This window comes from Daphnia pulex, chromosome 7 (assembly GCF_021134715.1).
Source record: "Daphnia pulex isolate KAP4 chromosome 7, ASM2113471v1".
NCBI classification, from domain to species: domain Eukaryota; kingdom Metazoa; phylum Arthropoda; class Branchiopoda; order Diplostraca; family Daphniidae; genus Daphnia; species Daphnia pulex.
The window spans coordinates 9,724,296-9,742,759 of record NC_060023.1 but is presented as its reverse complement, the minus strand read 5'-3'; the positions used below and the strand labels follow the sequence as shown (position 1 = coordinate 9,742,759).

Sequence of the window (18,464 nt, the reverse complement as noted above, 5' to 3'; positions counted from 1 at the left end):
AGGGTTACATCAAGTGGATGGAAATCACATAGTAGTTCAGTTCAATCGACGTCCAACAAAAGGAAATGAAATCTCCCGACTTTTTTAAAATTAGACGTTGGCATTAGAAGAAAAAGAAGTTATAGGGTAAATGATGGAGGCGCCAGCCTGTCAATTTTATGTCAGGATCGAATTGTTTGGACAAACCCACACAGGATATGATAAATCCGCGCAAAATGTACGGAATAGAATGACGGCAGAGTTTTTTGGGCCGTTCATCGTATAGTGTTTGTCTGACAGGTTCATTCTGTACATTTTAGCGGCCGGTTTAATAAGCGACTTGCGACTAATGGGATCCTTCAAGGATTTAGCCGAAATCCTGCCAGAGTACCTACTCGTCTAACCCCCCCGCCAGCGGAATAATCACAGTCAGTGTACATTTAGGGCGTCGTCGTCGTATTAGGTCAATCATTTGTCGTCGCACTCTCATCGCTGGCTGGAACAAATGACGTATGTCCTTCATCACCTCCGCGCGTCTCTACCTACTTCAATCTTCCGTCTCAAAAGGTGGAAAAACGTGCCGGCCGTCCCGTTTTGTTTCATCCCTTTTGATATTACATAAATGAAAAAGCCCCCCCGTTAATGGGATTGGCGGAACAACCGGCGTATTGTTGCATTACAGGAAAACGAAAGAAACAACTTCTACATTATTACAGCCTATGGGCAATGTTGTCAATGAAATGATGTTTCGTCTTATATCTATCTCGAATTGTGTCATCCCATTGTGTCCATTTTCATCTGAGATTTATTTTGTTGGTCGGATCTGATATATATTCGGGTGCGTTCGGTATGTTAGAGTACAACGGGATCCTCTTACACACCACATGTTTCTAGATGCCCGAGCTGAGCTCCCTATACTAGGACTGGTAATCGTTGGCCTTTCCATTTTCAAGAAATCCGTCTCTACTTTCCGAGAAACTTGTCGGGGCAACAGGCTTTCTCGACTGTCATCGTACACTATCAACAAGATCCTCCATCAAACAGTACTTTGGTCTTTTTTTTTAAATATTTTGGTGTGTTATTTCTTTTAAATATTTCGGGAGTCAGTTTTTTATCCGTCAACACAATTTCTAATTTTATTCGTATTTATTTGGTGTACTAATTGAAATGATATTAGGGTAAATGTCAAGTCTCAAGGAGACCATTTGATTGTAAATTATTGATTGCGGGATAACTCTTTTTCAAAGAAAAAACACCCATTTTCCAATGATAAAATATGCAGTTCGTCCTCAGTCGAAGGGTTTTAAACGAACGATCGACCTTTTCTTTGAACGGAGCTTTCTAACCTCCGACCGAGTGACGTAGACTGTCAATGATATCTTGTCTCGCTCGGATCGTCTGATCTCGTCGAGTACAAGTTTCTGTGAATATTCCAAGTATTTTTGGAATCAGCGTTGTAAAACATGCAAGAAGCTACGTACCCAACGACTAAGAAACGAAAGCAAAGACAGAAAAAAAAAGATTAGGAAAAAAAGCGAAAAGAAATTTAAAATTCTCGATTAACACACCAGTTGGCGGCACCGGCGAAACATTTTATCTATCTAAACTTTTTATTTCTAGATAAATTAGTTACATATTTTAAATATGAATGAGATAATGAAAACGAGTAGAATTTAATTTTATTGCAATAATTTAAGTCCATTGCCATTATTTAAAAAGAAGAAAGAATTTGATGTATTTTGGCATTTATAGAACTGGCAACGTCCAAGAAAAATTTCATTTTCGGTTTTCAACGGAACAAAAACCGCCGCCGAGCACAAGCCGGGGTAGCCATCTGCACGTGGATTGATTTTCCTCCCAGTCATTTCTTCGTTCACGAACACGTTATCTACCACATATATTCAATATGGTTGAAGAAGAATACTTTTGGGGTAAAATTTAACTCGTTTTTGTTGTGTAACCATAAACTTTTCAAACGCAGTTCGTGCGTGACAAGTTAATGGCACCTTGCCTTGTGTGTGTGTGATGAGAGATGCCGGTCGCGTGTTCCCTTTTGCAACTGAAAGATGGCCGCCCGTCGCTGATTCTTAATATCAGCGCGAACGTGGTGTGTCGATTCATCGTAAAAAGAACTTGGCGATTGATCTCTTGTTCTGGCAGTAAAATCTTTTATTTCATGTATTTGAACCTTGTGCTTTTTTACACTGTGTAGGTGTCCAGCTCGATGCCAAGACCAAGGAAATTGAATGGAATCCAGAGAAAAACTTCCCAAAGGAGGAAAAGGAAGACGGTATGCCCATTCCCCGCCACAGCCTCATGATCAAGCAGGCTATCCTCAGCCATGAGGCAGCGGAAGGAGAGATGGCTGTCATTGAAGCTGAGGCAGTTGGTTACGCACAGTCAAACATCAAGACCCTCATCAGTGTCTTGGTGCAAGGCAAGGATCATCAGCGATCCTTAGACCTGGTTTTTCATGATGCCCCAGTCAAGTTGAGGCTAATCAAAGGATCGGGGCCAGTTCACCTTGTTGGTGCTCATGGTGTCGGTATGTGCTACAATTCACAAGTGTCATGTTTCAAGACTAATTTATTTTTATTATTACAGCCTATCGCTACATGGGTGAAGATGACAGTTCAGATGATGAAGATGGTATGGGTGAAGAGATGGATGATGAAGACGATGAAGAAGTGGAAGACGTCAAACCACCTACTAAGAAAATCAAGAAGGAAGAACCTCCTCCTAAAGGAAGTCCAGCAAAACGAGGAGGCAAAAAATAGCGGGAAATGCGGTCTAATCAAGCAAATGATTATGCTTCAAAGTGAGGTTTGCTGAAATTGCTCAATGAGAAAACGAAACGCCATCTTACGAAAGAATGGAGCGACCAGCAGCTTACTTTCGAGTAAAACGACATAGCTTTAGATCCAAATTTCCAGGACACTTTTTTTGTTTTCTTTTCTCTTTTGTTTTAAAAAATGATGTCGAGCTTTTTCTCGTGGTTTGTGAGGTCGATTGAGTTACTCCGAGCCTAACCTGCCGCTCGAACCCGATGAATGAGACAAAATACAAATGGTTCTTTGTCTTCATTAAATGAAATCGATTTTACGGTTTTGTATATCAGAGTATATTTCCGACATTATTTGTCAAAGTAGTATTTAATCAATGTGTACGTAAGTGATGTGAAAGACTTTCACATACTTGCATTAGAAAGGATACTTGAGAGCTTGAGCTTTGAGAAACGTGAATGAACTGACGAACAGCCTGTCGTGTTTCTACTAAGGTAAATGAATCGTGTAGTACGCAAGACGTGACCAAGCCAATACGAAACAAAAGGTAAGTAGACACCGAAAAGCCTACAGCTGCAGTTCGCTGAAATCGCATTTTCACGCCGTACTCTGGACGTTTGTATTTGTACAAGTGCCGTGCCGTGCAATCGAACAGTCTGTTCATTCATCCAACATTTTAAAAGACGATACTAGTATATGATGGTAAGGTAGTAGTCTATGGCAGGTATGGAGTTACGATTAATTGTAAAACAAACTAGAATCGGATACAAATGTATTTTTTATTCGTTAGTTAGTTTAAAGTTTTAGACATGAGACATTGTAAATATTAACGACGTATTGTTTCGCGGCTTGCACAGTATAGAGCTGTGGTTCGAGCCGCCACCACTTGGCTCACCGAGAACTGTCACTGTGTCTGTATGTATGACTATGACGTCAACAAATTACAGTCGCGCACAAGCAATTCTATTGTCATCATCAAATTCCCTGTCCCATTTCATTGTTGAAAAAACCAGCTAAAGACCAAAGAGCGATAGTGGATCCAAGTGATTTATCGACCATCATACAGTGAATTATTTCAGAAATACAAGATGGACCTGGCTCTGAGTTTATTTGGAAATCACTCTACAGAAGGATATATTTCTGGAAAAGATATTGCATCGGTTAGTTATTGTTTTGAGTTAAATATCTTGTGTATGTATTATTTTAAACTAAACATTAATTTTCTTATTGTGATATCTGTTTCTTCCTTTCAAGCAGAACTCTCAGGTTGCTTGTGCTGAGGATGATGATGGGGAATTCCACATTGACGTGTCTGAAGGAATAACCATATCTGGAGATGGGCAGATTCCACCAGGATTAATTAACCCAGGTGGACCTTTTTCCGCACTTATTCCTTCCATGGTTCCACAAGAGATCTTAGTTAAATTAAACAGTACTAATGATACTGATGACCCAAATGAACAACCAGAGTTTAGGTACGTACATAAAGAAGCTCATTCTATTGAAAAATACTAAAAGCCTTAAATTTCAGATTTGATGAATTCGGATTTCGAGTGGAGGAAGAAGATGGGCCTGAACCAGTATCTAACAAATTATTGAGCACACCATTCATTGAAGATCCACAGCAAAGGTGATTGAAACATTTCGACTCTGAAAACATTTAGTCTTCAATGTTTCATTGTAGGTTGATGTGGATTGCATATCTGGAATTTACACACAACACTGAAGTTGGAGATTTGACATGGGACAAAGTTCAGCCTCGCTTACTACGCACAGAAAAGCTCTCTAACATGATCCGTGCTGGTATCCCCCATTCTCTTCGACCTCAGATTTGGATGAGGTTATCTGGTGCGCTGGAGAAGAAAATGAATTCGGATGTCTCTTACAAAGAAATAGTCCGAGCTTCCTCCAATGATCACTTAATGGTTTCAAGGCAGATTGAAAAAGACCTTTTACGAACATTGCCGAGCAATGTCTGCTTTTCTCTCAGTCAAGGAACGGGAATCGCAAGGTACATTAGAATATTTTGATTCACGAGGGGTCTGAAACCTGATCATTTTCTATTTAGATTACGTCGAGTGTTACGAGGCATCGGATGGTTGTATCCCGACTTGGGTTACTGCCAAGGAGTTGGTGTAATCGCTGCCGTTTTCCTACTACTTCTCGAAGAAGAGGATGCCTTTTGGTTACTCTGCGCCATTGTAGAAGATTTGCTCCCAGCTTCATACTATACTCCATCTTTAATAGGTATGTTCGTTTGATTTTGTTTATTATTGTAAAATAAAATTGAAATGAAATAGCGGGAACTTTTATTAATTTAGGTGTCCAAGCAGATCAACGAGTATTACGGCAGTTACTTGTTAATTTTTTGCCTTCAGTTGATACTCTTTTACGAGATCATGATATCGAACTCTCTCTTATCGCCTTGCCATGGTAAATTCAACTTTTCCCTCTCAAACGTGACTATAAATCACTTGTACATTACTGAATTCTTCCTATAGGTTCGTTACTCTGTTTACTTCGGTGTTACACATCCGTGTGTTACTGCGCGTTTGGGATTTGTTTTTCTGTGAGGGTTCAGTGGCTATCTTTCGAATCGCCTTAGCTATGATACGAAGCCACGAGCCGCAGCTAAGGGAACTGCAAAATTCAGCAGACATTTTCAATGCGTTGTCCGATTTGCCTCGAACGATCCACGAAGTTGATGAGCTATTAGACGTGGCCTATTCTCTAGCTGGATCTTTCAGCGATGTCACTTTAGACAGTTACCGTCGCCGTCATCTGGCCTATCTGATGTCAGATCGTGGTACATTAGTAGGTAATCCTGAATCGGCAGCCAATCTTCCTAAGCAGCATTTGAGCCGGTAATTATTTTGCCAATTCAATTTGACAATCCGGCGTATTAACGATTTTTTCCGTTCAATGTTTTAGGAGAAAAGTTAAGACTTCACGCCCACTACTTCAAATGTTACTATTTGGTGATGAAGACGATCAAGATGACATGCGATCTAAAAACATTCGTCAAACTGGTATGAAAGATCAATTCCCCCCGTTGCAAAATTGAATAAGAATTTAATTCTTCATCACACTTTTGGAATTTTAACAGAGGTCCTTGTGGATTTACGTGAAGCAGTTCTTCAGATAGGACGTCATTTCCAACTTGCAGATGCAAGGCTAGCGCATCTACCTCTAACACCGGATTATTCTATGGAGAGTCATGGCCAAGATCACGAGATTTACGCCGGAGTGATGCGTAGTAAAAAAAGGCGTGCAAAAGCATTATTGGATTTTGAACGGCACGATGACGATGAACTTGGCTTTCGCAAAAATGATGTTATAACAGTTATCAGCCAAAAGGTATGCCGAATCAGATCTATTTAAAAAAAATGGTGTGTCTTATTTGTTTTTATTATTATTTCAAAAGGATGAAGACTGCTGGATCGGAGAGTTGAATGGTCTTCGTGGTTGGTTTCCCGCTAAATTTGTGCAACTACTTGACGAACGCTCTAAACAGTACAGCAGTGCCGGGGACGATTCTATCAATGAAAATATTGCCCATTTAGTCCGGGGCACTCTTGCACCCACAATCAAACAAGTTTTAGAACATGGAATGAAAAAAGCTTCCATTTTAGGTGTGTTCCTTCTTTAGAAATTGAATTAATTCAATATTTGACTCTAATTATACCAAATAGGTACAACCTGTCATCCTTGGTTGTTTATTGAGGAAGCTGCTAGCAAAGAAGTGGAGAAAGATTTTGCTTCAGTTTACTCTAGACTTATTCTATGTAAAACATTCCGGCTGGATGAGGATGGAAAGGTTCTCACCCCAGAAGAGGTTTGTTAATAAGTCATACTGTGTTTATTGAAAATTAATTTAACAATATTTGTATTTGTTTTAAAGCTTTTATACCGATGTGTCCAAGCTGTTAACATCTCGCACGATGTTGTTCATGCTCAAATGGATGTAAAACTGCGAAGTCTTATTTGTATGGGTCTCAATGAACAGGTTCTCCATCTCTGGCTTGAAGTCCTTGGTTCAAGCATCAGTACCATCCAAAAATGGTGTGACAATAATTTAGTTTTACACCCTTTTTATTGCAATTTCTTAACATGTTTATTCTGAAACAGGTATTATCCAGGCAGCTTTCTGGCCAGTCCTGGTTGGGTGCAGGTCAAATGTGATCTAAGAGTCCTGACTCAGTTTCCTTTTAACCTCAACCTTGAGTGGGAGCTACCGGTCAACAAAAAGAGCGTCAACAGACAACCTTTGAAGGAAGGAGTACGCGACATGCTAGTGAAACATCACCTTTTCAGCTGGGATTTGTGAAGAGACGCAGTCTCGCGCTTTAAAATTTATAGTTGTTTTTCTCTCCAACACACGTCCGCATACTACTATTTATATATAACTTATTGTTCGGCAATCTGATTCACACTTCAGTCCTAGTCTGCATTTTCTGCCTTTTAAAAAAACCATAATACATATTTTTTGAGTGTTCAAAAAATAAACATGACAACTTCATATCAGCAAACTCAATAATCGATCCGTTAGTCATCATCGATACTTAAGTCCCCCCTGGCGGCCGATCGACGCATTTCATGGCGTCCTGTTTCCCTGCCTATGATTCTCTCTTCTTCGGCGGTGTGAGATTGTGTCTTGTGTTAAATTTCATGTTCAACGAAGCCGACTAAAGTGAAATTTCGTGTGTAATCGAACAAATACTTCATCCTCATTCCTGGCTATGGTGAGTAACGTTCATTAGCGTCAGGTTTCAACCGGCATTCGTTTGTTTGGTTTGTTGACAACACCTTATGCACGTACGGCGGCCCAAGAGATTTCTGTCTACTGGTGTGTTGTATATCGAGTGTGTGCGACTCGACAACTTTATGTTTCTCTACTCGTCGTTTTCGTACCGACTGGACCAAAGTTGATTTCTTTTTCATCTGCATTTCAACTACGCGGTGCATATTTTCAAATTTGATTCGAATCATGTGCTAGTTCCTCCAGTGTCCATTCTCGTCCAGTGTTCTGTGAGTGGGAAAACCTTGTGGCCGACCGAAACGACAAAACTGTAACCAGTCGAATCAAACACATTTTGCTTTAGCATTTCGTTTATCTCTCGTTTTTACAGAAGCCAAGAAGAAACCTCAAACATAGTTGAAGATATTGTGGAAAAAACGCCGTCATCATCTACTCTGTGTATAGGTAAGAAATATTCTTTTCGAGTGAGGTATTTTTGTTTTACGGCGACTAGTAGTATCGAGTAGATATCAGCAGTGCCTCGGGGTGAATTTCAGATCTTTTTTGTATTTCTTCAGCTCGCTCTCCCCTCTTTTCTCTATGTCCAAACTCCTCGACTCTTCGTCTCATTAAGATCCCTCCAAAGTTTTCTACCTGTGTGCGTACCTTTTTATGTACACCTCTCTCTCTTCATCCGGCCCGTTTTTATTTTTCAGGGGGTCTACTTTACACCTTCTTTTGAGTTTTGTGCTGAACAAGTCATCTTCGAAAATGTACGAATGCCGAATTTCGAGTCTAAAATTTTGTGTTTACGGAATATTTTATCTCAGACAAAAAGCCAAACATTTCGGTTTAAAGGCGGAATAATATCGAATCGAGTAGTATTCTATTTCCAACGGATGCGAGGGGACGAGCCGAAAAGAAGAGGGGCGATGCTGTGCCTAGTATTACGCCAATGGATTTCTTTTATTCTCTTTTTATTACAATTTTTCCTTCCCTTTCTTTTTCTCTCTCCCCTCTGTCGTACACCTTGCTCTTCTTACGATCAATACTGCACACACATACACAGCAACATATATAGAGAGAGAGGGGGAAGGAGGAGTAGGGAGGGTGGAGAGAGGGGGAGGAAGGAAGAGGAGGGATTGCCAGCGAATAGATAGAAACTGTAGAAGATTAAAAGAAATCGAGGAAAAAAAAGAGAATGAATTGTTTAGTCCTGCAACTAAAATTGTTCATCAGAAATTTGATTGACCTCGTAAATGCTTGTTGTCGTTTTTAGTATTCATGACATGAATTATTAGGCTTGTTATGAAAATGTGGGCGAGGCAAGAGGCGGGTTGCCATAGTAAATAGGAATATTAGGGTTTCCCTGCCAACCAATCGCCAGTCAACCTCAACCTTATTTGAATTCATATTTTCTCTGATTTTTTATTAATATTTTTTTTGTTTTTAGACTGGATAGGAGCAGACCCAGTGTGGAGAGCCATCAACCACCCTGGAGCCACTTACAGCCTCCCTCCCTACCCCGGACTCGCTGAACCCGCACGGTGGTCCAGGAGGACAGGGGCTGAATAACGCGGGTCCCGGTCCGGGCACGCCGCTTTACCCTGGTCCGTCACCTGGACCGGGCCCCGGCCCGAATCCGGGATTCGCCACACCTACTCACGGAGGGGGCGGAGGCGGTCACACGCCACTTCCTGGACAAGGTAGTCACTTCGTCCACGGACCGCCTAGCTACAACTCATCCCCCGTACCACCTGGGCCCTCCACTCCTGGCCAAGGAGGTGGCAATTCCAATCATTTTCCATCGCCAGGACCCGGTTATAATCCACAGGGAGGACCTGGAGGTAATGAAGTTCATCACATTTTGAATCAATGAATAGATTTTTTAACAATCCATTCATTGTTATTGTGTTATAGGACCGGGTCCACATTTTAACGGACCTTCAGGCGCTCCACCTCCGTTTAGCTCGCCCTACCCCAGTCCCGGAAGCGTCGGCCCTGGTCCAGGCGGAAATTCGGGACCTCATCCTCCTCAGGGACACCCGGGATTTCCAGGTGGCTCACATCCACAGTTCGGGCCCGGACCTAACGGCGGGCCAGGTGGCCATCCGGGTTTCGGTGGGCACCCAGGACACGGCCCAGGGATGCCAAGTGTGATGGCAAGCCCTATGGGTGGGCCAGGAGGAATGGGGGGTCATCCGCCTAACATGGGAGGTGTGGGGCCTCCAATGGGCGGACCTGGATCAGGACCAGGAGGACCCAACCCTGGAATGGGACCGATGGGTGGCCCTGGCCCCATGGGTGGAATGGGAGGACCAGGAGGACCTATCGGAGGTCCAATGGGTGGCCCACCTGGCCCAATGGGAGGACCCGGAGAGAGAATAGACCAACATCCTGGAGGTCCACCGTTCTTCAACAGAAGGCATCCCGGTCCTTATTTCAACCAGCCAGACTACAGAATTTACGAACTTAACAAACGGTTGCAACAGAGGACTGAAGTAGTTGCAATGGTAAATCCACTCGAATCATTCTTGTTTGTGAGCCAACATTATTCATAATCTGTTTGACTTTTTGCTACAGGAAAGTGATAACCTTTGGTGGGATGCCTTTGCCACCGAATTCTTCGAGGACGATGCCACGCTTACATTAACATTTTGTCTAGAAGACGGGCCTAAACGATACAGTAAATTCTAGTTAAAGCCCCGACTACTTCAGATTCCTTGATTAATCTCAATTATTTGTTCAGCTATCGGCCGGACGTTGATTCCACGCTATTTCCGTACCATCTTTGAGGGAGGTGTCACCGAATTGAACTATCAGCTGCGACACGCGAAAGAATCCTTCCATCAGACAACTATAACTTTAGACTGCGATCAATGCACCATGGTTACTCAGCACGGAAAGCCCATGTACACTAAAGTCTGTACGGAGGGACGTTTGATATTAGAATTTACCTTTGACGATTTGATGCGAATCAAGTCGTGGCATTTTGCTGTCCGGACACACCGAGAGCTCGTTCCCAGGTACGAGTAAAAACTTTATTGATGAAGTCGTTTTTAACTTGATTTAACCTTAATTATGTATTCATTTTTTAAACTTCAAATAGATCGGTCCTGGGCAGCCAAGATCCTTCACTTTTAGATCAAATGAGCAAAAATGTCACCAGACAAGGCATCACACCCGCCACACTCAACTATTTAAGAGTAAGTTTGCTTAGTTGTTATGACGTGCCACAAGATGAGCAGAACGTTAAAGTATCGTATTATCACTTGTAGTTGTGCGTCATTCTGGAACCGATGCAGGAGCTTATGTCAAGACACAAGGCCTATGCGCTGAGTCCACGCGATTGTCTCAAAACTACTCTTTTCCAAAAGTGGCAAAGGATGGTTGCTCCACCCGGTAAGAGAATTTCGACAAATATCTACAGTCTTCATCGATTTTTATAATGTTTAAACATTTCTAACAGAAACTCAAAGGCCGCCAAACAAACGACGTAAGAGAAAAGGATCGCAGACTGGTGGAGGTGCAGGAATAAATCAAGCTCAGCCAGCAGCCCCCAACAAGAAACGATCACCTGGCCCAAATTTCTCTCTAGCATCTCAGGTAAATAACTAATAACACTTGAAATCGAAATCAAGTCATTAAATTGTATTTCTATATGAATTCAGGATGTCATGGTAGTTGGAGAGCCGTCGTTAATGGGTGGTGAATTCGGCGATGAAGACGAGAGATTAATAACTCGATTAGAGAACACCCAGTATGACCCAGCCGTCTCACTAGACGATCCTTCTGGTGGTGGTGGAGGGGGTCCTCCTTCCGCTCCTCCGTCCCAATTCAACAGTGGGCCGCCTGGTAAATATTGCTCTTTGAAATTAAGAATTTTTTTTTTTTGGTTTTCATTGATTGCAAAGTGACATTTTCTTCTAATCAGCTGAACTTGGCTGCAGGACCTCAGGGACCGAACGATCCCAGTCCGTGGGGCGTGGTTCCAAAGCAGGGCGGCGGAAATAAAGGTGGTGGGGGAGACGCAGGGAAGAAAAGCCCAGCAGTAAGCCAGTGAGAAGAAATCTTTTAAAAACTACATTCAGGTAATTACAAAATAAAACCCTAACCTTTTCAGTCTGAATATTATCTAATATTCGATTGCTACATCCCCTCATTTTAGGCGAATCTCTCAAATCAGTCCCTCGTAGAAAATGAAGCCGAATTATTATCCATCATTTTTTAGTCTTCATGCGATTGCCAAAAATGAGGGACTGATCCTCTGTTTTTCTTTCTGTGGTTTTCATATGAGAAAACGAAACAAATTCACCACCATCTGATTGGCAGCCAAATCTGTGGAATCATTTCTGTATACAAATGTGCAAATGATTTGGTGTTAAGAAAAATGGCCTCCTGTGTCCATCCCATAAAATACTTGATGTTCTCCTTGCCCTTTTGTCTCTTCCTCGCCCCGTGCACCCCGTTCCAATGGGGATCCTTTTATTATTATTATAATCAGTGTCAATGAAATGTCATAGAGCGTGCAAATGGGTCTGTCGTATGTACTGTGTATTGTGGTGACATCTTTTGAATCTATCACCCCTCCCTCATCCCTTCTCACCCATCTCCTTTTCGTTTCCAATTCTGTTCCCCTCCCACTTTTTTTTTAATTCAGTGAACCGGAAGATAAAGTGACAATACAACTTTACCCATTGTTACCTCAGTTTCGGATGATTTGCAGCAGGAGACATTTAATTATTCTCGCTTCGTAGGTTACAGTGAATCGAGCACTACTAACATGGGAGTTGACAGCTGTTGGATTTTCCAGGATCGTTTGCACCTCTCTTCCGTAAACTAGTAAGAAATATAAATTAATAAAGTAAAAAACAAGTAAAACTAATTATTGCGTACATTGACAGCTATCGAGAAACTGCAGGATGTCATCAACAATCGAGTCTTTTATCACTACAACTTGCTTCGCCATATTCTCCAGCAGTGACATGAGGCATCGTTTAGCGTAAAACCTGTTAAATTCCCCATAAACAAAGATCTCATTATTCAATTAGGATTGTTAATGGGGCAACGTTTTAATCACCCACCAAGTATCCGTTCCCAGCTTCTGATGATAAGGCTCGAGGCTTTTAATTACGCGGGAAATGCCGAATTCGTAATTACCTTTAGAGCAATACAGTGTCCTGTTGAAAGAGACTAGATTAGCTTGTAACGCAACTAACTGAACGTGTAACTACTTTAATTACCCAATAACAAGGTTAACGATCGAAAGATGAAAGAATTTGGATTGTGGATTCTCAAGACTTTTCTGCTCCTCTTCTTTCTCCAGTTTTCTCAAGAGTTCTTCAGCTTCCTCATTTTGGGACGTAACCAAGTAGCAAACGCACAGATTTGCAAGCACCACCGCACTGACGTCCAAAATCTTCACACAACACAAGACTTACGGTAAATAAAAGAAAAACTAAATTTCAAAATCATGCTAACCGTACGTTGTCGTAGTTCTGTTTCACGAGTGGTTCATAGAAACTGGTAGCCTCTCGAAACTTGTTCTCTTGCATAAACAAAGTGTGGGCGACGTTCAAACGCCACACATCAGCATCTCCACAGAGTTCAGCAGACTGGCGGAAAAGTTTCTCTACTTGAACGTAGTTTTCTCGATCCCAGTAAATCTTTGCTTGATTCATTAAAACGGGCAGGTAACTACAACAAAATTTCATTAATACAAATCAGAATTATGAATAAAGATAGATCAAGATTATTACATTTCCAATGCTTGCTCATGTGCAAGCCCAGCAGCACTGATAGCATGAGAATGCTGTTGTCTCCGAGCTTCTTTCAAGTTGGTCCCCGTCCGCCGAACTGTCTCTCCGTAACGAACGCAAAGGGCGTCAAACTTGGCAAAAGCTTCTTCCGGCGATGTTTGCTGAATGATGAGCGCCTCGAGGAAATCGAACACATACTTCATACAAAAATAGAAAGGTAAAACCACAGTAAATTACAAGAGAAAAAACAATTGCTTACGGGACTGAGATGCTTATAGGTTAAATCCGCATGTTCCGCCATCAGATCGGCAGCCAAGTCGAAATATTCGTATTTACAATACAGAAGAAGTAGATTGGCGAAAGTTTCAGGCGGACAGACTAACGGTCCGGCACTCGTCAATCTCGCCTCAGGGTTTTCAAGTTGCTGCTGCTGTTGGGCTACTTGTTGTAGGAGAAGGAATTGAAGTTTGTCAAAACTTTCACTTGGATTGGCATCCGCCGTCAGCAACGCCATGTTGTGTAACGTCACCGGATCCAGCTCCGATTCCAATCGAGGAGGCATATCCGTCAGAGCTTCCTTTGCTCCTTCGACTACACATAATCGCAAGATGGAACAAGTGGATAGAATAATACGACTAGACAACCGAATAAATGATGCCTTACAATTCTTCAGTTGGTATTCGGTAGCGGCTTTGAGATTGAATGCTTCCACAAGAGCACTTTTGTGTAGAGCTAGCGTGTTTCCCACTGATCTTACTTCCAATCCTTCCGTTGCCATGCCTACACTCAATTCAGGGTGATCCCGGATCCCTCGTTCGATAATATCTGCAATCGACTTGATGGCGGGTGCATATTCTTTCATTTTATAATGGCAGATTGCGACGTTGTAGAGCAATTGCGGCTCGAATCCCGAGACGTGCACAGCGCCTTGGAATTTGTTCAGTGCTCTTGAATAGTCTTCTTCCTAGAAATGATAGAGCTAGATTTAAACAATGCGCTTTAATATAGACAAAGTACAAGTAATTTACTTTGAATCGAATGCAACCCATGTTGACTAATGTATCGACATCGTTGGGCGAACTCAATGCAAAACAAGCGCTGACTTTATTCAGAGCTGCTGCTAAATCTTCTTCCGCAAATCGAATAGCTGCTTCCAGTTTCAAAACCTTCCCCTTTAATTTCGGATCCGCGATTTGATTGCAAACTTTTAACGAGCTGCCATAATGCCCGGCTTCGTAAAGCGATTGTGCCCAGTAAAGTCTGTCGTAAAGTTAAAGTCAAACTGAGTAGAGATCATAAACATAAAATGGCTTCACTTACTTGTACTCTTCTTGCTCGCTGTAAAGACTGTAAAGTTGTTCGTAGCAACTTGCAGCATTAGAGAAGTCCTGTATGTGAAAGCAGCAGTAACCCAATAATGACAATCCAGCTTTCGACTAGGAAATGGGTTAAATAAATCAACGTTAGAAAAGGTTTACACGAGAGACTGCATTTTTTCAGTACCGTTGGGTTGGCATCCACAATTGTGACGAGTGTCGTAATAGCGTCGTGATAGCGCTCGTCTTTAATCTGTGTAGGACATAACATATGCAATAAGAAATCAATTTGATGAGAAGGAACTGAGTACGGTCATTCAAACTTACCATTGTGTAAATAGTTTTCGTAAATTCACCATCTTTAATGCTATTGAAAGACATGCTCAGTAATGTAGAAACGTTACTTACTATCCAAATAAAACTGTTGATTTTTCACGCATTTGTTTGAATCCGGTTTCCATGGTAACGCCACTGACTTGCGTCACCAGGTTCCCTCCGGGCCTTTCTGGGAGGAGAGCCTAGGCGACAAACTGTCCCGATGATGGGATGAGTGAAATGATGAACGGCGAACTCTCGAACACCATTTCTCTGCACTCGCTCAATCGGGCGCGAAGCTAATAGCTTGCCTTCACTGTGAAAGAAATAATAACATGAAGATATGATACAAATATCACAGCATGGTCAAAGGTGCATTGCCAAACAGTGCCATCGGGCGAATCCTGGGCTAGAGCTACTTATGAACTCCATGGCACATAGACCATGACATCAAAACAGAGCGAGCCTGTTCTAATTAGCTAACATGAGGGAAACAAAGGGGTAGCCAAAAGGTTAACTAGTAAAATATGATACCAATAATAAAAGATGAAACTCATTGATGGGGTCTTAATTGCATTTTTACTTGGACAGACAACCAGATGCCTCTCATTTGGTCTGAAAGGCAAAATCTATACAGGAATTAAAAAATTATTAAAATTGTTATTGGGAGTTCTCTAAATTCTTTGATAACACAACTTAGTGACTTACAGATATGCTAACATTGCCATTATAGAAGTAAAACTTGAAACCCTTTGAAGTTGTTGATTTCTTTGCTTAAAATAGCTGTGGAAACAAGTGCTTTCAATTATCTTAAGGCAAGAACTAAAACGGCAGTACACCATTACCTCTATCTGCTGTTGGCAGTTTGTTATGAACTTCATACTGGTGCAGAAACTGCAGGGAATGACATCCATAGAATTTCATGCTGCTTGATCACTGCTTCAGAAATCTCAGTAACTTGAAGGCACAGACCAATAAGAATGGATGTGCAGTAATTTACATAATTACTTATATAACATATAATTTTAGAGTAGAATTTTGTCCATTAAAACAAAAAAAACTTACGTAAAACTTTCTGAACATATTTCGCCATGTGAACGACAACAATATCCTTCGCCATCTAGTGTTGCAATCGACAACCACGTAAGTGTACATCATTTGCTGTGAATTAGATTGAAGGTCACGGAGAAAATTAAGTAAAAATGCCTGCAGTGGTGAATAGAGGTTGGGTGAGAATGACACGTGTTATATCATTATCAAGTAGGTAGAATTGCCGCAAGGTTTGAGTTGAGAGGTCAGGGTGAGAAAAAGTCGTATAAAAGGAGAGAGAAAAGGAGAAAGGAATCAGTCGAGTGAGCATCTCCGACCCGGCAACAGCAACTGTAGTGCACTACTTGTCACCAACTTTATTCTTCATCGTGTAACCAACTTGCAATCATGGGTAAATGTTTACTTATTAAATCAAGACGTGAATCAGTTCTACTCTGCTTCTAGTTGTCAATATGCCATTTATATTAGTTATTAGTAATTTATGTTGGCCATTGATATGTATTCATGTTATGTTTATGCCACTATGTTTGTCTAGTTAACTACTGCGTCGTGCTGCTGTTGGTCGTTATATCGTTGATGGCTGGGTCGACCATTGGTGTACCGATGTCTCCTGGGTACGGCGGTTACCAAACAACAACGACGAAGGAATACTACACCACGCCGCCACCTTACTATACAACATCAAGATACGCCACAACTACTTACTACACCGAGCCCTCCAAGTACTACACGACTACGTATGCTGCCCCAGTTTACTACACCGAGGCTCCAAAGTACTACACCACCAAGGCACCGGAGTACTACACGACTACGTATGCTGCCCCAGCTTACTACACCGAGTCTCCCAAGTACCATACCACCAAGGCACCGGAGTACTACACCACTAAGTATGCTACCCCAGCCTACTATACTGATTATCCTATATACTACTATACTGATTATCTAAATAATACTCTGCTCCTAGATACTACACCGAGACTCCAACTTATTACACTCAAGCGGCCGAGTACTACACCGTAGCACCTAATTACCTAACTACAACCTATGCTGCTTCAAGTTACTACACCGAAGAACCCAAGTATTACTCTGCCCCGAGCTATACCACGAAAGCGCCCGAGTACTACACGTCTACGTATGCTGCCCCAGCTTACTACACCGAGGCTCCCAAGTACTACACCACCAAGGCACCCGAGTACTACACGACTACGTATGCTGCCCCAGCTTACTACACCGAGGCTCCCAAGTACTACACCACTAAGGCACCTGAGTATTACACTGCTACCTACGCTGCCCCAGCATACTACAACGAGGCTACCACGTATTACTCTGCTCCAAGCTACTACACCGAGGCCCCAACTTACTACACCACCAAAGCAGCTGAATATTACACCGAGACTCCAGTTTACTACACTACAACCTACGCTGCTCCTAGTTACTACACTGAAGCGCCCAAGTACTACTCTGCCCCGAGCTACACAGCCACAACTGAGGTGGCCAAGTATTCCGCAGCCCCAACTTACTACACAGCGGCTGCTCCTTCGTACTACGTTGAGCCGAAATACTACACCGAGGCTCCAGTTTACTACACCGAAAAGACCGAATATTACACAACCACGTACGCTGCCCCAGTTTACTTCACCGAGGAACCCAAATATTACTCTGCTCCAAGCTACTACCAAACAGAGGCACCTGTTTACTACACCACCAAGGCAACCGAGTATTACACTACAACCTACGTTGCCCCCAGCTACTACACTGACGCACCCAAGTACTACACTACCAAGGCACCTGAGTATTACACCACTAGTTATGCTGCACCGACCTACTACACCGAAGCTCCGAAGTACTACTCTGCCCCGAGTTACTACACCACTAAGGCTCCTGAATATTACACCACAACCTACGCTTCTCCAGCTTACTACAGGGAGGCTCCTAAATACTAGAGCCGAAATTCCAGTTTTATTTGTTTTTGTTCAGATTTGTCGGTCATATCTTAATAGTTACTAGTCACTGGGAATTGATTGTTGATCTATAATGAGAGAATACATTTTTTATGCGGGTAATCATCTTGTACGACTTTTCTCACCACCTAAGCCTCTTGAAATTGAACGTGTTCTTAGTTTTGTTGGATTTTGCCAATTTCACACGTTGGAGTGACTTGCTGGTCGTTCTGCACAACGACATTCTGGTGTTTGGACGAATTTCGTTTTCAGGGTAAGTTACGAGTCTACTCTAAATTTTTAAAGTATAACAAAGGAGTTCATGGGAGATTGTGACAAAGTTCTTGAAAGGAAGTCTGGAGAAAAATGATAACAATGTCATTATTTGTGAATGAATGTAAGACTTCAAAGTTTTAAGAAATATATATTAATTTCTAAACATTACTTTGTTATACATTTACCAAGACACAATGAACAAACACATGAAAAGGAATTGCTTTATTGTCCCACCTCCACCCACAATTCCACCACATTTTACAATCACATACATACATACATACACTTAAGTTAACCCGTTGGCTGCC

At 42.0% G+C, this 18,464-nt stretch overlaps 6 protein-coding genes across 13 annotated transcripts; 5 read left to right on the top strand and 1 right to left on the bottom strand.

The window, feature by feature from the left end:
- The first annotated feature begins 1,611 nt into the window (after positions 1–1,611).
- On the top strand, positions 1,612–3,067 carry LOC124198153 (mitotic apparatus protein p62-like). The gene is made up of 3 exons (XM_046593848.1): positions 1,612–1,910; positions 2,192–2,524; positions 2,584–3,067. The coding sequence occupies exons 1-3, from the start codon at positions 1,886–1,888 to the stop codon at positions 2,754–2,756; spliced, it is 531 nt and encodes a 176-aa protein (XP_046449804.1). The 5' UTR covers positions 1,612–1,885; the 3' UTR covers positions 2,757–3,067.
- Positions 3,068–3,244: 177 nt separating this feature from the next.
- Positions 3,245–7,286, top strand: LOC124198148 (small G protein signaling modulator 3 homolog). 3 transcript variants are annotated; one of them, XM_046593840.1, is made up of 14 exons: positions 3,245–3,486; positions 3,620–3,922; positions 4,020–4,237; positions 4,294–4,392; positions 4,447–4,773; positions 4,831–5,009; positions 5,084–5,195; positions 5,264–5,626; positions 5,694–5,791; positions 5,869–6,119; positions 6,187–6,394; positions 6,455–6,597; positions 6,664–6,824; positions 6,891–7,286. In XM_046593840.1, the coding sequence occupies exons 2-14, from the start codon at positions 3,851–3,853 to the stop codon at positions 7,087–7,089; spliced, it is 2,430 nt and encodes an 809-aa protein (XP_046449796.1). In that variant the 5' UTR covers positions 3,245–3,486; positions 3,620–3,850; the 3' UTR covers positions 7,090–7,286. The 3 variants fall into 3 exon arrangements, with proteins under 3 accessions (XP_046449796.1, XP_046449795.1, XP_046449794.1); XM_046593839.1 differs by having other exon boundaries at positions 3,419–3,922; XM_046593838.1 differs by lacking the exon at positions 3,245–3,486 and having other exon boundaries at positions 3,606–3,922; positions 4,017–4,237.
- Positions 7,287–7,342: 56 nt separating this feature from the next.
- LOC124198151 (LIM domain-binding protein 2-like) lies at positions 7,343–12,203 on the top strand. Of its 4 annotated transcripts, none has more exons than XM_046593844.1 (12): positions 7,343–7,504; positions 7,892–7,965; positions 8,954–9,347; positions 9,421–10,013; positions 10,084–10,186; positions 10,250–10,526; positions 10,610–10,706; positions 10,779–10,902; positions 10,970–11,106; positions 11,172–11,355; positions 11,451–11,591; positions 11,669–12,203. In XM_046593844.1, the coding sequence occupies exons 4-11, from the start codon at positions 9,648–9,650 to the stop codon at positions 11,561–11,563; spliced, it is 1,401 nt and encodes a 466-aa protein (XP_046449800.1). In that variant the 5' UTR covers positions 7,343–7,504; positions 7,892–7,965; positions 8,954–9,347; positions 9,421–9,647; the 3' UTR covers positions 11,564–11,591; positions 11,669–12,203. The 4 variants fall into 4 exon arrangements, 2 of the variants coding, with proteins under 2 accessions (XP_046449800.1, XP_046449801.1); XR_006876497.1 differs by having other exon boundaries at positions 7,357–7,504; positions 11,435–11,591; XR_006876498.1 differs by having other exon boundaries at positions 7,357–7,831; positions 11,435–11,591.
- On the top strand, positions 8,702–9,379 carry LOC124198418 (serine/threonine-protein phosphatase 1 regulatory subunit 10-like). Its single transcript, XM_046594249.1, has 2 exons — positions 8,702–8,755; positions 8,963–9,379. Exons 1-2 carry the CDS (start codon positions 8,702–8,704, stop codon positions 9,377–9,379), a joined length of 471 nt encoding a protein of 156 aa, XP_046450205.1.
- Positions 11,133–16,035, bottom strand: LOC124198149 (tetratricopeptide repeat protein 30A-like). 3 transcript variants are annotated; one of them, XM_046593841.1, is made up of 16 exons: positions 15,956–16,035; positions 15,736–15,847; positions 15,599–15,673; positions 15,425–15,519; positions 14,903–15,206; positions 14,763–14,828; positions 14,580–14,695; positions 14,288–14,519; positions 13,923–14,223; positions 13,519–13,850; positions 13,260–13,456; positions 12,987–13,197; positions 12,744–12,919; positions 12,585–12,680; positions 12,397–12,509; positions 11,133–12,339 (listed from the first exon to the last, which is right to left on the bottom strand). In XM_046593841.1, exons 5-16 carry the CDS (start codon positions 14,954–14,956, stop codon positions 12,206–12,208), a joined length of 2,028 nt encoding a protein of 675 aa, XP_046449797.1. In that variant the 5' UTR covers positions 14,957–15,206; positions 15,425–15,519; positions 15,599–15,673; positions 15,736–15,847; positions 15,956–16,035; the 3' UTR covers positions 11,133–12,205. The 3 variants fall into 3 exon arrangements, with proteins under 3 accessions (XP_046449797.1, XP_046449798.1, XP_046449799.1); XM_046593842.1 differs by lacking the exon at positions 15,956–16,035 and having other exon boundaries at positions 15,736–15,947; XM_046593843.1 differs by lacking the exons at positions 15,425–15,519; positions 15,599–15,673; positions 15,956–16,035 and having other exon boundaries at positions 15,736–15,947.
- A 140-nt stretch (positions 16,036–16,175) lies between these two features.
- LOC124198152 (extensin-2-like) lies at positions 16,176–18,003 on the top strand. Its single transcript, XM_046593847.1, has 3 exons — positions 16,176–16,331; positions 16,476–16,827; positions 16,905–18,003. Exons 1-3 carry the CDS (start codon positions 16,328–16,330, stop codon positions 17,881–17,883), a joined length of 1,335 nt encoding a protein of 444 aa, XP_046449803.1. The 5' UTR covers positions 16,176–16,327; the 3' UTR covers positions 17,884–18,003.
- The last annotated feature ends 461 nt before the right edge of the window (positions 18,004–18,464 follow it).